This window comes from Scleropages formosus, chromosome 22, assembly GCF_900964775.1.
Source record: "Scleropages formosus chromosome 22, fSclFor1.1, whole genome shotgun sequence".
NCBI lineage: Eukaryota > Metazoa > Chordata > Actinopteri > Osteoglossiformes > Osteoglossidae > Scleropages > Scleropages formosus.
The window spans coordinates 3,943,083-3,964,365 of NC_041827.1; the positions used below are offsets into that span (position 1 = coordinate 3,943,083).

At 42.2% G+C, this 21,283-nt stretch overlaps 2 protein-coding genes across 2 annotated transcripts in view; both read right to left on the reverse strand.

The window, feature by feature from the left end:
• chd5 (chromodomain helicase DNA binding protein 5) overlaps positions 1-3,791 on the reverse strand; it is a 35,412-nt gene extending 31,621 nt beyond the window's left edge. The window contains exon 1 of the mRNA XM_018725235.1: positions 3,411-3,791. Coding sequence (XP_018580751.1) covers positions 3,411-3,477 — 67 coding nt within the window. The 5' untranslated portion in view covers positions 3,478-3,791. The remainder of the gene's footprint in view (positions 1-3,410) is intronic.
• A 1,829-nt stretch (positions 3,792-5,620) lies between these two features.
• rpl22 (ribosomal protein L22) lies at positions 5,621-13,031 on the reverse strand. Its single transcript, XM_018725445.2, has 4 exons — positions 12,978-13,031; positions 12,344-12,448; positions 10,839-10,963; positions 5,621-5,818 (listed from the first exon to the last, which is right to left on the reverse strand). The coding sequence occupies exons 1-4, from the start codon at positions 13,029-13,031 to the stop codon at positions 5,674-5,676; spliced, it is 429 nt and encodes a 142-aa protein (XP_018580961.1). The 3' UTR covers positions 5,621-5,673.
• Between the last annotated feature and the right edge of the window lie 8,252 nt (positions 13,032-21,283).

Below are 21,283 nucleotides of genomic sequence, written 5' to 3' on the forward strand. Positions count from 1 at the left end.
CAAAGCAGAGAAGTTTGGGGGGTTATGGCAGAAGAAAGGACAAAAGGGCAGATGGACAGGAATAGAGCACAGATCTTTTTTTTTTTAAGCCCAGGGCGGCACAGTAGTGGTGTAAAGGTCGAGGTAAAGGAGGTAGAGGACCAAGTATCAACATCAGAGGCAGAAGCTTCGCAGTGCCATAGGCTGACTCAGCCTGACGGTAAAAATGTGTAAGAGTACCTGGGGAGAAGGGGTACAAACGAGGGGCAGCAGCAGAAGAAAGTGTAGCTCAATTCTTTAAAGCCTCTGGCAGAATAGTGTTCCAGCCTTTTTTGGAGCAGGAACTCCTTCAGTTACTCTTCCAGCAATTCAACTTATTCTCGCATATCTACTCCTGAGCTGCTTCCAACCAGCCCAGAACACACGTGGTCACCAAGGTCAGTTTAAGAGAAGTGCATTTAATGGTGATCTAATTTTTATTTATTAATAATCAAAAATACTGCTTGGAATACACTTGTCACTCATCAAACTTCCTTCCGCTGAAGAAGCCTTCTCTCGGTAAAATGGAGGAGCCTTCTCTTATCAAAACGAGGAATGATCTCTCATCATAAAGCAGGAAGTTCTTCTCAGTGAGCTGCGAATGTTTCTCTCCTGGAAAAGTGGAAAGTGTTCATGGGATTTTTGTTAGGTTCTCTCCTCGAAATGCGGGCAGCTCTCTCGTGAAAATGTGGATATTTTTTCCTCATCAAATGTGTCTAATTCTCAGGCCAGCATGTGGAAAGGTCTGTCATGAAAATGGAGGAAGGTCCATCAGTGATATGTTCTCTCGTGGAAACGAGTAACCTTCTCTCAAATATAGATTATTCTTTTATCCGAACGTTAAACGTCCTAGTGTCATCAAAATGTGTGGTTGTGTAGTCTAAATGGAGAAAGTTCTCATAAAAATGTGGAACAACCCATAGTGAAAATGTAAAAAAAAAAAATTTAAAAAAAATCAGCCATTCAAACATCCTCACGTAGAACTGTGGAAAGAATGTTCACTCGTGGAAATGAGTAAACCAGGCTTCTCTCAAAACCGCGTGGTGTTCTTTTATCAACAAACGACCTGTCGTCGAAAATCATGTGTAGCTATTAACGTATAAAGTAAGTTCTCTCATCAAAATGGAACCTTCCGTCATGAAAATGTAAAGTTCCGCCATTGAAACGACGTCCTCACGTCGAACTGTGGAACCTTCTCTCATCGAAATGTAGAAAGTTCTCTCGTCTCAGAGAGAAGAGAATGCGGGAGGCTGCAGAAAAACACCGAAATAACCTAGACTAGAGCACCGCCGCTTTCTCCAACGCGAAGACAAAGGCGCAAATGCACGCCTGCTGCGCGAGGTGCTCCTCCATACGACCGCATTTGCCCTCAAACGCACTCATTTACACAGCGCTGCGCGCGCAGCACCACTTGCGCACCTGCAACATCACAATGCAAACGGGTCGGTGGAAATCGATGCAGTTTCCAGTGTGCCCTTGTTTCTAATCCGCTATTAATTTCGCCAAGGCAGAGAGCCGGCTGGCAGGAGGAAAACAGCTATGAACGCATTGATTGTATCGAGCAAAGTGACACGCCGTGTGGGAAGGTGGGCTGCGCTTCGCGGGGCCGGACTAGTCTCAGACACTTCATCATGGCACCTCCGCCGCGACACGAGCGGCCGCTCCCGGGGCCCGGGACCCGAAACGCCTGACTGGGAGACTGATGGGGTGGCCACCAGGCGCCCATTAGCCGGCAGTGTAAATAACAGCTCAACGAGAGGCGGCGATGAGAGGAAAAGCCCGCGACCGCCCAGCCTAACCCTGCCTGGGGTGCGGGATCATCTCTCATGATCTCTCCAGCATGATCCACGGACCAAAACTTTCAGGGCTAGGATGGCATCCCAGACTCTGCCAAAACACCTTTCAGTGAATATTATCTCCAAATCTTTACCGTGGTACTGAATATATCAAATTATCTATTTAACATGATTCTTGTTCAGGAGGCATAACGAAGGGAAATTTCTAGTTGTTTGGTTATTTTAAAAAAGGTATCCCCACTCCAATTGAATTAATTCAAACAAAATTGTATTCACACACACATAAATACATACACATTAATATGAGAGCGTTGACTAGGATAGGATGGTGCTTTATTACTCCCAGCGGGGAAATTCACACTTACGTAAAAAGGTGCAGTTATGACCGACAAAACAATAAATAAGCAAGAAATACCTAAATATTGGCATGGACACGTACAATTTAGCGTTACACCACGCAATAATAGTGTTAAACACGTGCGAGGCCCCGAACCACGTTAAAGGAGGTTTCTCCGCTGTTTTCCTGGTTCACATCATGTGGCCGCAGTGATGTTCCCATACAGGCAACTTTGTAAACTGTACAACTCCTAAATGAGAACACATAATCAGGAATGTCAAATGATAACTTAAACAACTAAAAAAAGTACCCGAATCACGCGAGGTTAATCACAGAAAAATAGAAAGAATTTATTTATAAGCCCTTCAAGTCTCCAATAATTATGTACCCTGCACTGCTCTGCCTACTGTATATCGCATTTTCTGTGATGCCATCTCGGGTCAATATTTTACATGATTAATAGGAAATGATGCATGACGACATTAAGCGTATTGCAGAATTATAACAGAATATTATTTAATACAATACCTAATTTCGCTTCCAGCAAGAAAAATGCACTATAGACTCTAGCAAAAATAAGATACATGACCTATACTTCAACATCAGTCACGCAGTTGCCTTGTTCTATTTACATTATATTTAAATGGTGGGAAAGAACAAAAAAAATCAATGTAGCCAAATAAGACCTAGCAAAATGGTCACGGTGTACGTAGTCATATGCGCCTTATACACGTTACGCATTGGTGGCAGAGAACTGTAAGAATAAATAAAATGGAGTTCTGAGAACAAGAAGAAGGATTTTGCTGGAATATAACCGGATCCTACTAATGGCTGGAAAGGGACTCATTGAGCAACTTCAAACACGGAAAAGATGTGTCCATGTCGTAGCGCCACCTCGCAGCTGCTCGGTTACAGGGAGCGGATTCCCGGACTGTCTTTTTAATGCCATCCATCCTTTCCGTGTCTCCGGCGGCTACCAACCGGGGAGCGAAAGCTCCTCTCCGAAGGCACAATGTTGCAGGTCACGCGTGACAGTAAATGAGGCTGAGCCCCCCAGGCGTGCTGTCATGAACACCCCCCCTCCCATCCCACACACACTTCTTTTTTCCTCCCCCCAAAGTCTACAGTAAGGCAGGGCAAGCCCTTTTTCCCCGCATTCAACGAGGCGTACCGGCGCTACTGTACACATCCGAAGGGCACGCGCGCGCGCGCGCGCGCACACACACACACACACACGCACGCACGCACTGCTCTCTCACCTGGCATCTCGTCTTCAAAATCCATGTCGTCCTGACCCTCATCTTCATTGCTCAGCGAGCCCGGCATCTTTACCGCATACGGGGTCCGTCCAAAAACAACACCCCCCCCCCGCGTGGCACAAAGTGCACCGCACAAACTTAACCGCAAGGACGCACTTTAACCACTGCACAGAATGATGTGTATTCGGCACCGGCGGGGCTCTTTTTAGTGTTATTTATTTTTATTCTTTTTTTCCAAAAAAGATGGCTGCCCTCTTTTTTAAGGAGCACAAAATCCCCTTTCCCCTCTCCCTCTTCTCCGTCCAAATCCTCCAGTCTGAAAATAAAAAAGAGACAAAAATGGAACACACATGCCCAGATTGTGACGTCTGGTCGGTTGCCATGGCGATCCATCCCATAATTTCCAGCACAACTAGTTAAGTCATGCTCTCCTGGTTACCACTTTGACTAGTCGCGCGCTGCTGCGCGAGCGGCAGCGGCGGTAGCAGCAGTGGGCGTTTCAATTCTGTCTTCAAAGTGCGGGGAATTCGAGGTCGCGCTGGAGCGCGGGGAAGAACTTGGCTCGCGCTGCCGTTTCGTGGGCTCGCGGTGGTGCGCGTGAAGCCCGGTGCCCGTACAGCGAACGGGTTTTCTTTATGGCACTGCCTGTGCTTTTGGGGGAAGCGCTCGAACTGACTTGACAAAAGAGAGACCCGGTGGTGATTAACGATCATGATGATGATGATGCCATGGCGATGCTGGTCTGTGTGTGGTCCATCAAGCACGTGCCATCCAGCGGAAAAGACAGCTAACCAAACATCTCGGATAAGTGTGACCAGAACGGCTGGACTCTACCCAGAAAGAAGGAAAAAGAGGATTCGTGCTCAACGCTTGCGCGAGGACTTCAGGTGGAGACCCCGCGAGATGCACAGGTGTCAGGCGAGCGCAGCTTCCCCAGGAACGCTTGCGGACGGACCTTTGCACCTTTTCTTTTGTTTTTTTAACTGTTCGTTCACCACAGCTACCACGCACGATCGCGGTGGTGCGGGGGAAAGGTGCTTGTGTTCCACAAATCTGGAGTCGCACGACTGTCAGCCCTCTGCACCACGCACCGCACGAGCGCGCACAATACACACAGTTGCAGCAGGCGCTGTCGCTTCGCCAGTTGCCACGGTTACGGCTGCCGCGAGACGACGACGTCACCGACAACAAGGAAAGGAAATAGGAAGAAGAAGAAAAAAAAAGGAAAGAAAACGGCCGGGCGCGTGGACCCCGGAAGGGCGCTTTTGTCTCTCCGTGTGCAAGGGGTCGATGCGGAGCCGCTCGCGCTCACGTGTTGAAAAGCGACCCCCCCACACGCTGGGCTGCTTCTGAGGGTTTAAGACAGATAGGCGGAAGGAGAGAACTTTCCACAATTCACGTCTGTGAACATTAATTATCCTATGATGTAATTAATAGTGGCCGTCGGAAGAGCCCACTGGTGGAGGAGGTGAGCGAGAGTGGAGACAGTAAGAGCGCTGAGGTGCCCCATCCATTCGGCTCAGCTCCATTCATTAATGTCGGTATTCGTGACCCACCTCAGTAACACCTGGTTAGCCGTTACCTCTGCACAGCCGCTCATTTCCAGCCGGGGGCACAGAGCAGACACGTGCCGCAGTTAAAGCAATGAACCCTCCGGTGCAAACAGAAAAATCTGGTGTACGTAACAGCTGCTGTCACTGCGGCTACACGCAGTGTCTTCGTGATACGACGAAAGGAGCGTCTCCACTGCATCTGGTGGCTCCAGATAACGGTGTAATGAGCGAATGAGCCCAGCACCTTCATTTGACAGGCACCATCATTAACAACTGGTGGCCTCCTGCCTAAAACAAACATCTCCCCAGCAACTTCTAGAGGTGAAAAACCACTTCTATCAAATCTGATGCAAAAGAAGGGTTTTTTTTTTTTTAAATTACATCTCACTGATCATTTATATATATATATATATATATATATATATATATTTATATATATATATATACACACATACATATACACACACTGCATAACTATTAAAGCCAAACATCTCAATTTAGATACCACCTTTACCCAAGCTGAACTGGGGTTTCTGCAGCATTGGCAATTCACTGGCACACTCATTTAAAAAAAAAATTGATTTAAAAAAAAAAAAAAAAAAAACAAGAGTCCCGCTCCCATGTCTCGATACCCACAGAAAAACAAAAAACGAGACATGGGATGTAGCAAGTTTTTTATTGGATATACAAAATTGAAAAGGGCATGAGGTTTAGTCCTCCTCCTCCTCCTCCTCTTCATCCTGGTTGATCTGGAAGTAGCGCAGTTCGTAGCTCTCCTTGGTATTGGCGACCACGCGCAGCCAGTCCCTCAGGTTATTCTTCTTAAGGTACTTCTTGGTCAGGTATTTCAGGTATCTGCCGGCCACACAGGAAGACCACAAGGGGAGAAAGGTGAGACATGTACGATTCCCTGCCAATATTATTTACTGTCACTTTATTTACACATTTAGAGGGAGCAAATCTAATTAAAATACTTAAGATTAATCAATTTCCAACAGCTTGTGCTGTAAGAATAGATTTTCACTTTAACTGTTTGGCAACACTATCTAATTCACTCAAAGCATGTACATAGGACCTGTTCTGAGTTTTTTTCCCATCACTATTTTTACACTGCTTATACCAACATAAAATTCAAGAACACAGGATGGTGCAGATCTGTCCTTTGACAAAGCTCAACACATGATAAAGAAAGCATTTGTACTCCAATAAATGGTATATTTAAGAGCAGATATTAGCAATGGGCTTTCATCTACTAGCGTTTATAAGTGTGTATACACCAATGCATTGTCACTTAAAACAATTGGGGGATACAAATTTCACAAAAAAATGCAAAATACATAAAGATGAACATCTTTTATACCAAAGGGCCAAACTATGATCAAATGTGCATAATTAAAGACAAGCCAGAACCATGTTTTACTGATTAGGAACACATTAAAAATAAAAATTCTCAGTGCGAAGACAAAAACAGCCTCCTCTTAGTACTGTACAATGTTTTTTTTTTAACCACCTTTACTGTATCCATTTAAGTCACTGTTCTATTGTTCAGCATGGAGAAAATTTGCAATTATACTGATTTATGAGGAAACCTTAAATATTGCCAGGACCCAAAACTGACTATTAAATGCATTCAAATTCTATTTTATTCTTTTTATTTTTAGAGTTTGCTGCAGTTCCTCAGGCACAGCCTTTCCTAGAGCATCCACCAGAGGGAGTGACACAGATTGATGCAGCGTTGGTGGCAACATGTTATTCATTCTTTGACTCGTTTATTACCATTAACCACTCATCTGATACAGAGTCATGGTGGTCTGGGGCTGATCTTGGAAGCACAGGGCATGGGGGGGGTAACTTTAGATGGGACACTAGTCCGTTGCAGGGTAATCACAGACACTTATTCACCCACACTTGCACAAACTGTGGGCAATTTAGTCAGCAAACACACCTCTTGGACTGTGGGAGGAAACCAGAACACCCGAAGAAAACCCATGTGAACAGGGGAAAGATCATGCAAACTCCACACAAACTGAGCACAGCTGGAACCCCATATCCAAATGCACATCCCAGGCATTGGACCCAAGAAAGACCAAAGCAACCAGGTCAAGTTTGCATCACCTGCTGTGTCATTGTGCTGCCCTGAACATATTTAATGTCTTCGTCCAAGGAAACTTACAGTAGGAAGTTTGTACAGTAACAAGCAACTTACAATTATTTACTCATTTATACAGCGCACTATATTTACTGGAGTAATTCAGCTATACACTGACTCCTCAGATTAAAAACAACTGGGACTGAAATCTGTTTAACTCAATTTGTCTGTAAATCTAAAGACACTAAAGCTCTAATCAATGAAAGGCCGACAAATGTCCCTAGGTTCTGTAAAAACCTATGACAAAGCTATAATTAAAAATTATAGATTATATTTTTATTAGCTTTAAACTACATAAGTAACCTCCACAACCACCAATTCAATGCTGACCATTTAGAAGTTGATCACATAATAAACTTGAAACAATCTGACAATTGCATATCTACACAAATAAAAGCATAATACAGACATCCTTCAGTTTAATTTAGACTAGGTTTGATTAAAAAAAATCCTGGATATAGTTATAATAAATGAAAATACTGTAGCCTTATAGGATTATACATTAACTTTGAGGAACATTCAAAATAAAATTTCAAAGACAAAAACAAAATGTCTTTTCAAACGCCTATTCAATTCCAATGTTTTAATCCAAGTGATCCCATAAACATGTACAACATTCACCTTGTTACTGTACACCAACACCCATGAATATGGAACACGAGCTACAAACCCTACGGAACTGAGCCGAATTAATGTGGTTTCACTCTTGTTCAGTTTTGGTGCATTTTACTCCCAGCTCACACTTGATCACGTCATTGCATCTATCGGCTCAAAAGGTAAATAGAGGCTTTTAGAAATTTCAGAAGAAATACCAGTGAAGAAAATGCGACTGAACTTAAAACGGGCATCTTACAAACTTAACACAAATAAAATGGCATTTGTAATCCCATTCCTTCATTAGCAAATGCTCAAATTTTCATTTTTCTGAACTCACTGAATTTATTCCTTTAAATTTCACTTGCGATCAATATTTTCATGGATACAAGCATTTTTGTTTACAGACAAGACAAATTTTAGCAGACTTTTTCAGTTAGAAATTAAAGAGTATTTTCTGTTGAAAATTAATGTTTAAATAAAAAAAAAAAAATCCTTGAAGTGAACAAAGCCTTAAGTTAAACGTTAAGTGACTCCCTAGGCAAAGGGAGGAGTCGGTTCTGCGGACACCAGTAAACACAAACTGACACAGACACACCTGACATTTCTGGGAATCTGCTATGCGGTAACTGAGCAGCTTTTATCCCAGGCATCCAAAAAAAATGGGTCTGTCAGTGATCACTAGACAGGTTAGTCACCTTCTTACCTCTTTTCTTAACATTGCTAACCTGTTAACGATTGTGTACCTTAACCAAAAGTTCCAGCCCTTAAGCAGAAGGGTGATTCAAAGCAGGAACCTTCCAACATCCAAAGTGTAGGCCATACCACTGCTTTACTTGTTGGCCCAATGTTTCTTCTGAAAAATATTTTTGTAATCTTGCTAAATGAACCCAAAAAAATTACCAAGTACATACAGAGTTCTATCCAGCCATTAAAATGCATATTAACAATAATATCTTTTAGTATGAAATCTTTAAATCTGAAACTAAATTGTAACAAAAAAAATATATCTGTAAAAGTGTGAAGCTAAGCATTAAAAAACAGGTTAGATTCTCCATTTGTACTGAAGACTTGGGTTTTACAGTTTAGAGCACTTAACATTGCAATTGACTATGCGTGACTGTAATCCTTTATATACATATATATATCAAACTCAAAATGAAGTTTGTTAAATATGTATCAGTTCAAAAACTTTTGCAAAATCCTTTTGTTCAGTGTTTTTCATTACTATGCCCAATGCATCTTGCAACCCACTTTTCCATTCAAGTTACAATTTCACACTTGATTCTTGACCCTTGGTTTTTATGGTCAAATATCTACTGAACTAGTATAACAGTTACCGTCCTAAGGCATAACAGAAATTTTTCTCCTTATTTTAACTCATCGTGCCAAGTGCCAAACTCTGTTCCATGACCAGTACACTACCTAGCTATAACGTCGTCCCTCGCTCATTCAGTAGTGCCAAGTGAACCAGCAGCTTAACCCAAGGACAGTCTCTGAGAATCAGCCAACCCACAGAACACATACAGAGCAGATTAATCCAATCATAGGCTAATTTGTCCATACTTATGATACATTTATAGCCCTACACATAAGACTGTGGGAGAAATACTTATTTCAACACGACTGAAAACCTGGTCCATGCTAGCTGCAAAAAAACACACTTCCATGTATGATGCTAAACACGCCAACATCTCCATATACAGTATATCTACAAAAGTAATGAATGTGTTCCAGATTAACCTAAAACAAGACCTTGGACAGTCAGCCATAACACACTACCTGCTAAGACATATTAAATGCAAGTTTTTTCCCCCAGTACTTCAGAATACATGTAGCAAAATATTTCCTCCAAACTGAAATCTCTTTGCATGGGATGTGAACAGTCAACCAGTTAAACAGGCCAGTGTAGTAGACATTAAAGCACTGGATTACTCACACACACACACACACACCATCTGAACCACTTGTCCCATATGGGGTCGAGGGGAGCCGGAGCCCAACCCAGCAAGACAGGGCGTAAGGCTGGAGGGGACGCACCCAGGACGGGACACCAGCCCATCACAAGGCACCCAAGCAGGATTCGAAGCCCAGACCCACCAGAGAGCAGGATGAGGTCCAACCCATTGTGCCAACACGCCCCCCCATGCACTGGATTACTAAATTTAAAAAAAAAAAAAAAAATTAAAAAGCACACAATACTTGCCTCCCAAAATGGAAGTAGGATTTGACTAAGATGGGCAGTGTGGCAGTGATGCACCACACCCACAATGCTGCAGGTCCATAGATCAGTTATTCCTCTTGACCGTGTTGCAAACTCTGCTTGGAGTAATTTTCACTAATTAAGGGTTAATAGTCTTTAAAGAAGATAACTAGTAATGATGCCACCCAGAAGTAGTGCAACCTCCAAATAACCTGTCCGGGGCTCTTAGTAGTATTGTCACTTGAATTCAAGTAACTAACTAACTAAGTATACGGCTATATTTAAGACCAGTTTAAGGGAGAAATGTATATGAAAACTGTTAGCAAAGAATCATTCTGCTGTTATTTGAGCAAACTCCAGTCATACATACAAGCCATTTAACCAGTCAAACAAGCCTTCCAGAAATCTGAACTTCACTTCTGAGAAAAGCATCTGCTAAATGTAAAAAATGCATCTTAAAAGGACTTTACTGAAGATTTCTATATTTACATCATGAATATCAAATAACCCAAAACAGGATATCTGTACATTTTATCTGTATGGCCTTAATTGAAAAGTCCCTTAATTATAACAAAGATTTTACATTTTGAATTAATTTATAATATGCTGAAGTACAATTCCACATCTTGCAGAACATAAAGAAATATTTAGGTATTTTCAGGAGAAATAAATTTAAAAATCACAGACAACTGAATAAGCAAGTCAATGAGGTGAAACAAAAAAGACAAGGACTGGCAGGAAGTGATTTCTGCATTTAATTCACTGTAATAGCTATCTATTTCTAATTTTTGACACTGCTGTAATTTGATCAAATCCCAGCCCAAAAACACCAGTTATTATAAAAGTGGAACTGCCCAACAATGTCTGTTACACTCAACTTTGTTCATTCCAGGGTCAACCCATTAGCAGAGAAGAGACAGCAGGCATACCTTTTGGAGAAGGGCACCTCGGACGTCACGCTGATTTTACTCTTGCTCCTCTCAATGGTCACAGCGCCCCCACCCAGATTTCCTGCTTTTCCATTCACCTTGATGCGCTCCTGAAGGAACTGCTCCTGTGAAAGACACATTGAGACAACCTTGTATTAAATCAAGGGTTACACATGTGCTCCCAATCAGCCACATCACTAGGAAGCTGCAACTACTCCTAGACCTTAACTTGCATTGACATATTTCTTTCAAAGTTAAAAAAGGACCATCATATTCACTACAACTTCCCTACATCCAGTTACAATAACAAATAGTCGGGGTCAAGGTGAACCGGAGCCTATCCCAGAAGTATTATGTACCAGGCTCGAGGGGTAATACCCTGAATGGGATGCTAGTCCACCACAGGGTAGTCTCTCACACACACACACACACACACACACACACACACACACACCCATTATGAGCAATTTAGCATCACCTGAACTGGATGTCTTTGGACTGTGGGAGGAAACCCACACAGACATGAGGAGAGCATGCAAACTCCAGACTGAGCAGGGAATGAATTCACTTTCACTCAAGTAGATACCCTTGTTCAAGGCAAGTTACAATGTAAAGTTTTATAAAGTTCTTAAAAAGTTGCAAGATACATTAATAAACCAAGATGACAAAATGTGCCACGTAGGACGTGACTAGAAACAATCACAAGGACTTATACTAAAACAAAACAAAACAAAAGAACAGCTCACAAGCAAAGTCACGTTACTAAAATGAAAGTAGGATTAGGAACATCGTATGGAAGAGTAAGATATCATGGGTAAAACGACACTCAGACAGTTGAAAAGATACATGAAACAAGGTACTTGTTGAGGTACTATTGACACTTTGGATAAAAGCTGGACCCATGTCATACAATAATGTTGTGGAAAAGCACACCCATGTCAAGTAGAAGGTCTTCAGTTCCGGCTCCAATGTGGTGGAATGACCTCCCCCTCTCTCTCAGAACTTCTGAATCTCTCTCTATATTTAACCATCCAATTTCTACAACCGCTTGTCGTAAGCGGGGTTACGGGAAACTGAAGCCTACCCGGCAACAGAGGGCACAAGGCTGAGGGGGTAGGGGGACACACCCAGGACGGGACCCCAGTCCATCACAAGGCACCCCAAGCAGGGCTCGAACCCTAGACCGGCTACACAGCGGGCACCTGCCAAACCTGCTGCACCACCGCGCCCTCCTCTCTACATTTAAGAAGGGTCTAAAAACCCACCTCTTTCAGATTCACTTCCCCCATGCACATTAATTAAAGTGTAAATGTTTACACTCAATAACTTTGCCATTGTAACTGTTGAATAACAGATAAACCTTTATGAAGCTACTCATGTGATGTACATTGATTGGTTCATATGGTGGACTGTACAAATTAACTGTGCTTTAAAATCACTCATCTGCATCCAAGTCTCTCTGGTGAAAGAGAGAATCTGCTAAATTAATAAATGTAAGTACTTACAAAGTTGGCAGCGTCCATGATGCCATCCTCCACAGGGTGTGTGCAGTCCAGAGTGAACTTGAGCACTTGTTTCTTCTTCTTGCCACCCTTGGTGCTCTGCTTTTTCTGCAGCAGATGTAAAAGACAGAGAGCAGGATCACACTATGAGCGAGAGATTTTTTTTTGTCTCATTACAGTTTCTGGCAGTTATTAAATAAAGAACTTATGATGAGACCTCAGGGCTCTGGTCGTCCTACTCCAACTCCCCCCCTCCTCCATGCCACCACCATGCCATGGTATCCATCCTCATGCCTAAATTAGAAACACCAACCCGCACTGACTGTTGCAACTACGACGTCTGAAAGATATATTTACTATGGTATTCAGGGTGTGAGAGGGTGTTAAGGAGTCGGTCGCTAGGAAAGGAACACAGGAGGAGCTCCATTCCTGTCTCTCTTCCACAACGTGGTGGTGAGGAAACCAGGCCTCGTCGTGTTGTCTCCACGTCAAGAAGGCACAAAACTGACCTCAGCGCCACTAAATCTCACATTCTCTTACAAATTCACAACTTTTCAATTAAGCAATAAATGCCCGTATCTTCCAGAGCGCATAAAGACACGAACTGGGCCGTTTGTCGAAACACGGTTTCACTCACCACCGGAGCCATGGCGAATAATTTCGGCAGAAAGGGGGAGCCGCTCCTACGCATGCGCTTTCACGGTCATGACACAGTGTAATCGAACTCAGAGCGAATCGATGTGGGCCTCAAATCTGGCTTTGATTAACAGTGTGTCCTGTTCGCTTTGATACATCTCACAAAATGAAAGTTTTCTTACAACATATTATGTATACTCCATACATTTTTCTTTTAATATCTATATAAAATTTTCCATCATATTTTTGAGTTTTTTTTATCATACTCAAATAATATTTACTTAGGATATCTTGAAGCACACACATTGTGTGAAGTGTCCTGTGACAGTGAATAATGTCACCTGTCGCCTTACTGTCTGTCATTTTACAATCTAAAGGTTCCTGGTTTCAGCCCCCTGCCACTGACGCCATATCCTTGGTAGTTACGCGGAATTAATACAGGAAGAATACTCTTCTGTATCGGTAAATCATTGTAAAGTTGATTATTTGACATTGTAAGTTGCCTTGGACAAGTACGTCACTTGAATGAACGTTAACAAAAATAATTAATTCCATTAGGCTGCCGAGTGGATCATTACCAGTCTACGGTAACTAAAGGAGTACGCAGAAAGCTTCTTTCTTTTTTATGTGAGCATTTTGGCTGCTGACTCTAGAAGGTAAAGCTACTCAAAATAATAAAATTCCTCCAAGTCTTAAAAAATAAATCCCACCTTCTAACGAAACCTGGTACTAAAATGTCACACACAGTGTGTGCAGACAGAATAAAGAAATAAGAGAACTCCTTTTCGTAGAAGAGGTGAGCATCAGCAACATTAGTGAGACCAGCAGCTAACTGTGAGACATCAAAAAAGTGATTGAGGAATTGTTACCCTTAATTCTTCTATAAACACGGATTAATCCCTGGCATCCAGTGTACCCCCCTCAGTCTTGCACCCAGTTGTTCTGACATAGGCTCCTGAACCCCTGGACCCTGACCAGGACGAACGATTAATGAAAATGCTGGATGCATGGATCAGGCACTTGGACTGTCACCGAAACATTAATTTCAGTAAATATATAAAGCATCTGTTGAGCAAATAATTCAGTGTGCTTAACACGGACATGTTTTATACTGGTGCTGTCTTTAGCAGGGCACAAATGGATGGCTTGTGATATTACTGAGGGGAACGACTTTTAGAGTTAGGTAGACAGAAGCTGACATTTTAGGGTGAGGTTCCTGTTTAAGTTCTCACACAGGCAGTTAACAAGCAACTGACACTGATACTAAAATATTGAAATTGAAATTGATATTAAAAGTGAGTTTGCTAGTGGGAGTCCTACCCGAAGAGGATCAGGTCTCCCTGGTTCAGTAGCATCACGATGTCTCTGAGCAAAACGCATGTGTGGATGAGTGCTGAAGGCCACTGACGCATTGGATCCATTTGCAGTTCCCAGCAGTTATAGGAACCTTTTCACAGCTTCTTAACACAAGGTGTCTCCCTTGGCTTCAGACAGAAGCCCTTGGTGTTTCTCAGTTGAGTGTTTCTTCTGCGATCAGTTAGTCTTTCTCTGTGTAGATGAAGTAAAGGTGTCACATCCCATAATTTCCTGAAAATTAGGTCATGTTTTAGGACACGGCAGTTGCAAAGAATACTGGCTTCATAGAAATTATACCTGGGGCAGCAGTATTTTCAAACGTGAAATTCTATGCTCAAAGCTAGTTAATAATCCCACAGTTTTATTCCTACTGCACCTCTGAGACCTTTTTATTTTTTTGCATTTTTGCTGTCACCACATATGGTGCTTTTAGCTACATGTAAGGCAATATTCAGTGTAAAGTGGTCTCCCAGCTGGGTGCGGAATAAGTATGCTTTTTATTCCACGTCACTTGTACATGTTATTCTACATCTAGAGTTACAGTCGGGTGGCCGGGACCAACAGGAAGGCACACACACACATACACACGAGTCAGGGTTAGTTCTTCCGGGGCTGTCTGCTAGAACTAATGCACCGGTGAGGTAGGACGTCGTGGTCCAGGGGCGCTATATCATTACTATTTCCACGGCCCTTGAGGAGAACGTGAGTGTGCTGGGTGACCCCCCTGTGCAGACACTTTAATGAGATCTGTGAGCCCCAGTCGTCCATCTTGTCTCCTAATGCCGCCTGGCAGCGGTTCAAGGTGAATATTCCCGGAACGATGTTAAAAGCCGGTGCATGCATTTATTTTACAGAGCCCAGCTTCATTTCCCTGTGTGCCAATATACACATTTAAATTGGACACAAGGAATTAGAATTGGAATTTATTATACTTTCTGGATGTCAACGGTGTGATTTTCCAAACCTATTGGCTACTGATCTGTAGCGGTGCTGTTCATAGTCTTGTTATTGTTCTGCTTCTTTCAGCACTGCATCTTGTCTCCAGAGCAACGTGAAAAGCCAGGGTGATGAAACACTTCCGTTTTTGTAATGGTGAGTGCGAGTGGCAAGTGGTAGCATGCTGGTTGAAGTTTCTGCCTGTGGCCCCAAAGGTTGCAGGTTTGAATCTCATCTCCAGCTGTAATACCCTTGAGCAAGGTACTTACCCTAAGTTTTTAAAAATAAAAAAATTATTAAGCAGCTGTATAAATGGAGAAATAATTGTGGGAAGCTTCACCCTGTAAGTTGCTTGGGAGAAAAGTGTCAGATAAAGGTGAGTTACAAGCCCATTTTGCACGCATGTTGCGAAGTGGGTGTGTCACAACATACTGACGGCTGTACCATTTTACAGCTTTGTGCAGTACATTAACAACAACCCCCTCAGAGAAGTCACAATGACACAACGATACTAATCATGTCAGACGACCTTATGTAACATAATGGAGACAAACCACTGCTCCTATGACAGTGTCCCCCAGGCCTCAAAGAAAAACAGTGAAATTCTACCAGTTTTAAAAAGAATATTACCAAGACCTTTATATGGGATATTTGCACACCGCTCAGGAAACACCAACAAACTTTAGTCAAAATTATTAATATGCATCATTGTGAGCAGTTCAACCTCCAACTTAAAATGAGCAATTGGGGCAGCAGGAGGTGTGTATAGTGTTTAGTGTGTATAGCTGTCATCTGGCAATTATAGACCGTGGTTTGAATCCAGAGCATAGTACTCTTAATCAAGGTACTTACAGTGAATTGTTCCAGTAAAAATGGGATGAATAAATGGGTAAATCACTGTAACTAGCTTAGTATGGTGTCGTTGACTTTGGAAATAGTCCTCAGGTAAATGTATACATAAACATGGGCTTAATTTTTGTGCACCCATCCAGATTAATACCCATTCTTCCTTCTGTCTATGTTCCAGCCATGACCTTCCAGCATTACAAGTTTCTGGACTACAGCTCTAAGTCTTCTGAACAAACCACTCAAACCATAGCTTACTCTTTTTTTCAGCAGGTCTTTCATTGCCCAGGTAAGAATTTGGTGTTACACATATCGGTACACTGCATTAAACCCTTTCAAAGTTTCTTTTGAATTTAAGAGTGCATAGCAGGTGCTGTCAGCGAAAGCACTCCTCATTCCAGACACCTCCAAACAGCCATTGACATGAGACATGAGGAGAATTTTGTTTTCTGGTGTCTGCGGACTGAGCAGCATGCAGGCAGCAGCTGCTCCCAGTGTTGGGAATCCCTGTGCTCATCCATGGGAGATTAGCAGGTGCTGGCTTTGGGTTTCCAGGGAGCGGGCAGACCAGCTGTGATGAGTGCCACCTTGGCAGGAGAAGGGGATGGGGCTAAGTGTTCCTATCCATCCAGATGGCACGGCTGAGCCACTGAAAGGGATGTTCTCGCCACAGGGATGATGAAGGGGGCTTCAGGAGAGGACGTCTACTGTCTGCATGTGTTTGCTGATGGAACAGGAGCCAAGAGCTGATATGACCACTGCCTGCAGATTTTTCATCTCAGGAGATGCTGCAGTTGTACCACCGGAATGTACTTAACCTCAAATTTAATCAGCTGGGAAAATTAAAAAAAACTGGCAGCTTGGTGAGTCAAAGAATTTTGAGTGAGGTATAAGTCCAGAAGCATTAACCGTGCCTCTTCTCAAAGGATAAGAAGTGTTTTGAAAACTTAAACAATGGGAGACAACGGCTGTGAAATATGGATCCTGATATCAGCAGTTTATGCAGCCAATTAAAAAACGTAAAACAAGTTAAAGTGCTGAACTAAACATGGCAAATGACAGAAACAGAGAAGACCAAAAAGATCCTTGTCAGCACTGGTACAGAAGCAGTAGCCCAAGAGCGGTTTAAGCAAGTTCTGGTTTCAGCAAACATCCATCCTGCATGAAACGTCAGAGACACCATGAGACTCAGAGTATATCTCTCTAATTTCTGGGAAAACAGGGGATATAAATGACCTTGTCTCAGCATCAGATGCCATTTAGCACCATGTTCAATATTCTTAGTATTCAATGTAATTCAACCCCTATGTTTTGAAAATGCTTGGTACTCAATGCCATTCCAGGTTTTGCTCTGAAGATCTGTATGGACTATACAGTTTGCACGCTCCACATATCTGAATGATATGGAAAGAAAATGTCCCTTAAGCACATGATTTGTACTAATTACTCTTTCATTTTTTTTTCCTTTCCTTCACTGTAGCCAAGTAGCTTGACCTCAAGTTTATGATTCATCTCAAATTGCTTTGTATTATCAACTAAACAATTGAAATGGAGATGAAGTGATGTAAAGTAAATTCTGTGGGTTGAATGAAGGTGTCTAATGCATGATGTGACACTGACACTGAAAAGCCTTTATTTCCACATATCATTTTCACAACAGCGGAAAGTGAGCTTAGAGGTTGCAAAAAAAAAAAAAAAAAACCCCGCCAGTGTTCTGGTGTTCACTTGCCTTCAACGTAAGGTTCCACATTGGCAGCACCCTCTGAACAGCTGAACACTTTGCTATTGGCAAGTTATTGGACATATACTTTTTAACAAGGAGTGGGAAGGAGGGTAGCTTGAAATATTGAATGGACACCCATCCGTGCCGCTTAAGCACTTCCCACCCTGATCCCTGTGGCCTGCATGACCCACCTCCCTACCGTGCCAATTTTCCACACGTATCAATCACTCTCAGTGTTCCCAGCTATGTCTCTCTTGCTCCAAATGCCCAGTTGGCTGGGAGTAAATGAGTATGGGAGGGGCCTCTTTCTTGGCAGCCTGGCACTATTTTTAACAGAATTTCACAGAACCCTCTGGGATTCTTGTCCCGTGGTGTATGGGGAGAGCAGTTGAGTGGAGGGCACTTTGTACTGTGCTGCTGATGTCACTCCACTCACCAGAACCTTCATCTGGTATTGGTCAAGGGATGGAGGGTGAATGTTTTGTAGGGCTCCTGGGGGGCAGAGGCACAGCAGTCTAACGGTCTCTCAAAGGGTTTTAGTGTCCTGCTGCAAGAGAAAAGACCACATCACAGCCAAGGTAAATCACCTCCAACCCTCTATCTCTGCTTTTTCACTTTGCATGTCTGGTAACCTGCCAGCTTGTTTTTTATATTAGCGGCTTGTTCGCTGTTGTGTTCTGCAGCTTGCTAAATTTTGAGAGCTTCTCTGCTCCAAGGGTTTTTACGTAAAGCTCACAGGTTGCTTGAATGCAGCAGGGATTAATAATGTAATCCAAGACATGTGGGACTGTGCTACTGGCTTGCAGTAGAAAAAAAGTACTTCTGGAGCTCTGTTCACATTGTGTGATGGAGACCATGCAATTACCACCATCACGCATTTACATCATGTTTCTCCAAAGGGACTTACAATGTTAAGGTACCTACATCTAGTTAACCATTTACAGAGCTGTGTAATTTTTACTGGAGGGATTTAGGATAAGTACCTTGTTCAAGAAGGCAACAGCAGTTGGCAGGATTTAAACTTGTGATCTTCAAATCTAAAGACAGCAGGTCTACCACTATACTACTGGCTGCCCTAGTACCTACGTGCCATTAGCAGCTCTACACATGAATGATTTTAAGTTACCGTAGATAACAGGTTAAGGTAAGAAACAAAGTGATGTCATTCTAAAAGGAAGAGATGGACTCTTTGAGGACACACAGACCCCCCCCACCCCCACTGTTGCAGAAGCATCAAGGTCCTGCTGGCCTGATGTGAGGGGACACCCTTCATGGAGTACTGCCAGAAGTTCAAGAACAGTCACTGGGTAACCAAGGGCTCATACTGGATAGTACAGAGTAGAAACCTGTAAAAATAGGGAGCCCCGTTGCTGTCTCCTTCAGAACATTAATTAGGAGGACAGCCGGTAGTGTAGTGGTTAGAGCGCCTGCCTTTGGACCTAAAGGTTGCAAGTTTGAATCTGTCTATAGTACACTTGCGCAAAGTACTTACCCCTGCTGGGGGTTCATATTTTGGCCACCGGAAAGATTGAAGTCCAGTGTGATTGGACTGATTGCGTTTCACTGCAGGGTTGAAGTTTCCATCCTTAGGCGTGTTGGACGTCCTGGGCATTTGAGCTCTAGCCAACAGCTTTGCCAGAAAACATGGTCAACAGAAGGGCAGTTAGTGCAGTAACAGTGTAACAGGACCAAAAATGCATTTTGCAAATCAATCATGTCAGTTTTTTTTTTTTTTTTTAAATGGAAAGGATAGAAGGATGGAACCTTAATCATCAATGCAATCCCCAAAAATACACAGCAAGACATTTAAAACATGTTCAATGCATTGGGGAAACGGGCTATATTTACAAAGACCATAGCAGGTTAACTGAATTGCCCAGGCACTTAAGGCCATGAAACTAACTTTTGTGCTTAAGTCTAATGTATACAATGGCTCTCACTTCTACGAGACAGCAAAACATCCAACTGAACCAGAAGCAGGAAACGTGTGTAAGGCAGTGATGAGTAACACATGTTTCTTGGATGCACCTTCACAGAACCGCTGCGACTTGCTGCTCTGTCCAAAGACCCAAATCTCAGGAGCCCAGGATTATGAGCAGTACGGCAAGCAGAAGTGAAAATGACATCTTGCCCGATACAGAAACATCCGCAAATAAGCCACTCGGCACTGAGCACAACTAATAATCAATCTAATCCTACAGAACTGCCTGTCTTCTTACTTCTAAGAAATGTTGCTGACATTACAGTACCATAAGTAATGATAGTAATTTAATAATTGTGATTTAGTTTAATTCCAGATTGCTCTTCCACTTTAGGCATAGTCAAACTTCTAAATCAAAATTTGAAATCAGGTTAAAGCCTCTTGCAAAGACATAAATGAAGATAAATGGGGACCTAATAGTTATATTTGATATCATTACCAGTAGAAAATTGTTAACACTATGACTACACAATCAATAACAGCATCCTTCTAATCTCAATGGATTAATTCACATCATTTTACAATAAATATTTTCAAAGATACTTTTCAATGTTGTAAAGTTACAATTTAAAAACTGCCAAGTACACCAAAACCAAGATGGCAAGTTCCAGTAATTCAAGCAATTTTATTAATACCCTGTCAAAAATATATAAACAATTAAAAAACATTTCCAGGTATAATACATATTTACAATTGAAAACCACGGAAGAATTCTTCTGAAAAGTTACATGGTGTAACAAGTTTTCACTATAATGAGAATCTCATACTCAGTTGCTTAGGATCCTTTAATACTGGGTTTTTTACAGGATGCCGAAAGCACCTCAATCTTTCACTTCCAGTCAAGTTTTTTTTTTTTTTTTTTTTTAAATCTGCAGTTAAAACCACCCAAAACGTTGCATAACAGACAACTTTCAATACCAAAAAATGCATATGACCTTCTATAATTCCATTCCAGTCACAGTACAGAGAATACAGAAAGAACAAACAAGATTGTGAGGAAAGTTTACCACTACTGTGAACTTACCTTCAGACTGTGAAAGGACCCAGAAATGCTACAGGTTCCATACCACAAATTCAGTGAAGAGTGCAAAAACATCTCCTTCTACATATCACTGTTCATCATCATCATCATATGTGCACAACATAACCAATATGTAAATCACCCGCTTGCCCAGATGCACAACACCTGAAGGAAACAAGTACACGGCAAGATTTCTCAGAATGAAGCCATTATTTGGCCCATTACACAGAATATAACCTCAGTTTTTAATGCACTCATTTTTCCATTCTTTCAAAATGAAGGGAGGTTCTGAGGCATTTCTGTATATTGAAATTTACAAAGTTAAAAATAAGACAGGTTATATTTGTTTTAATGGCAGAGAGCACACACTATTTTGAAATTTTAAAAGAATGACTACAAGCTGTCATCATGAAAATCTTTTAGAAATTATTTTTCCATATGTTT

Excerpts from the sequence above, each read along its gene's own strand:
- rpl22 (XM_018725445.2), bottom strand. The coding sequence starts at position 13,031 with ATGCGTAGGAGCGGCTCCCCCTTTCTGCCGAAATTATTCGCCATGGCT. Across the intron at positions 12,449-12,977 it reads TATTCGCCATGGCTCCGGTG|AAAAAGCAGAGCACCAAGGG; the intron begins GTGAGTGAAACC and ends CATCTGCTGCAG. Across the intron at positions 5,819-10,838 it reads GAGGTGCCCTTCTCCAAAAG|ATACCTGAAATACCTGACCA; the intron begins GTATGCCTGCTG and ends TGTGGCCGGCAG.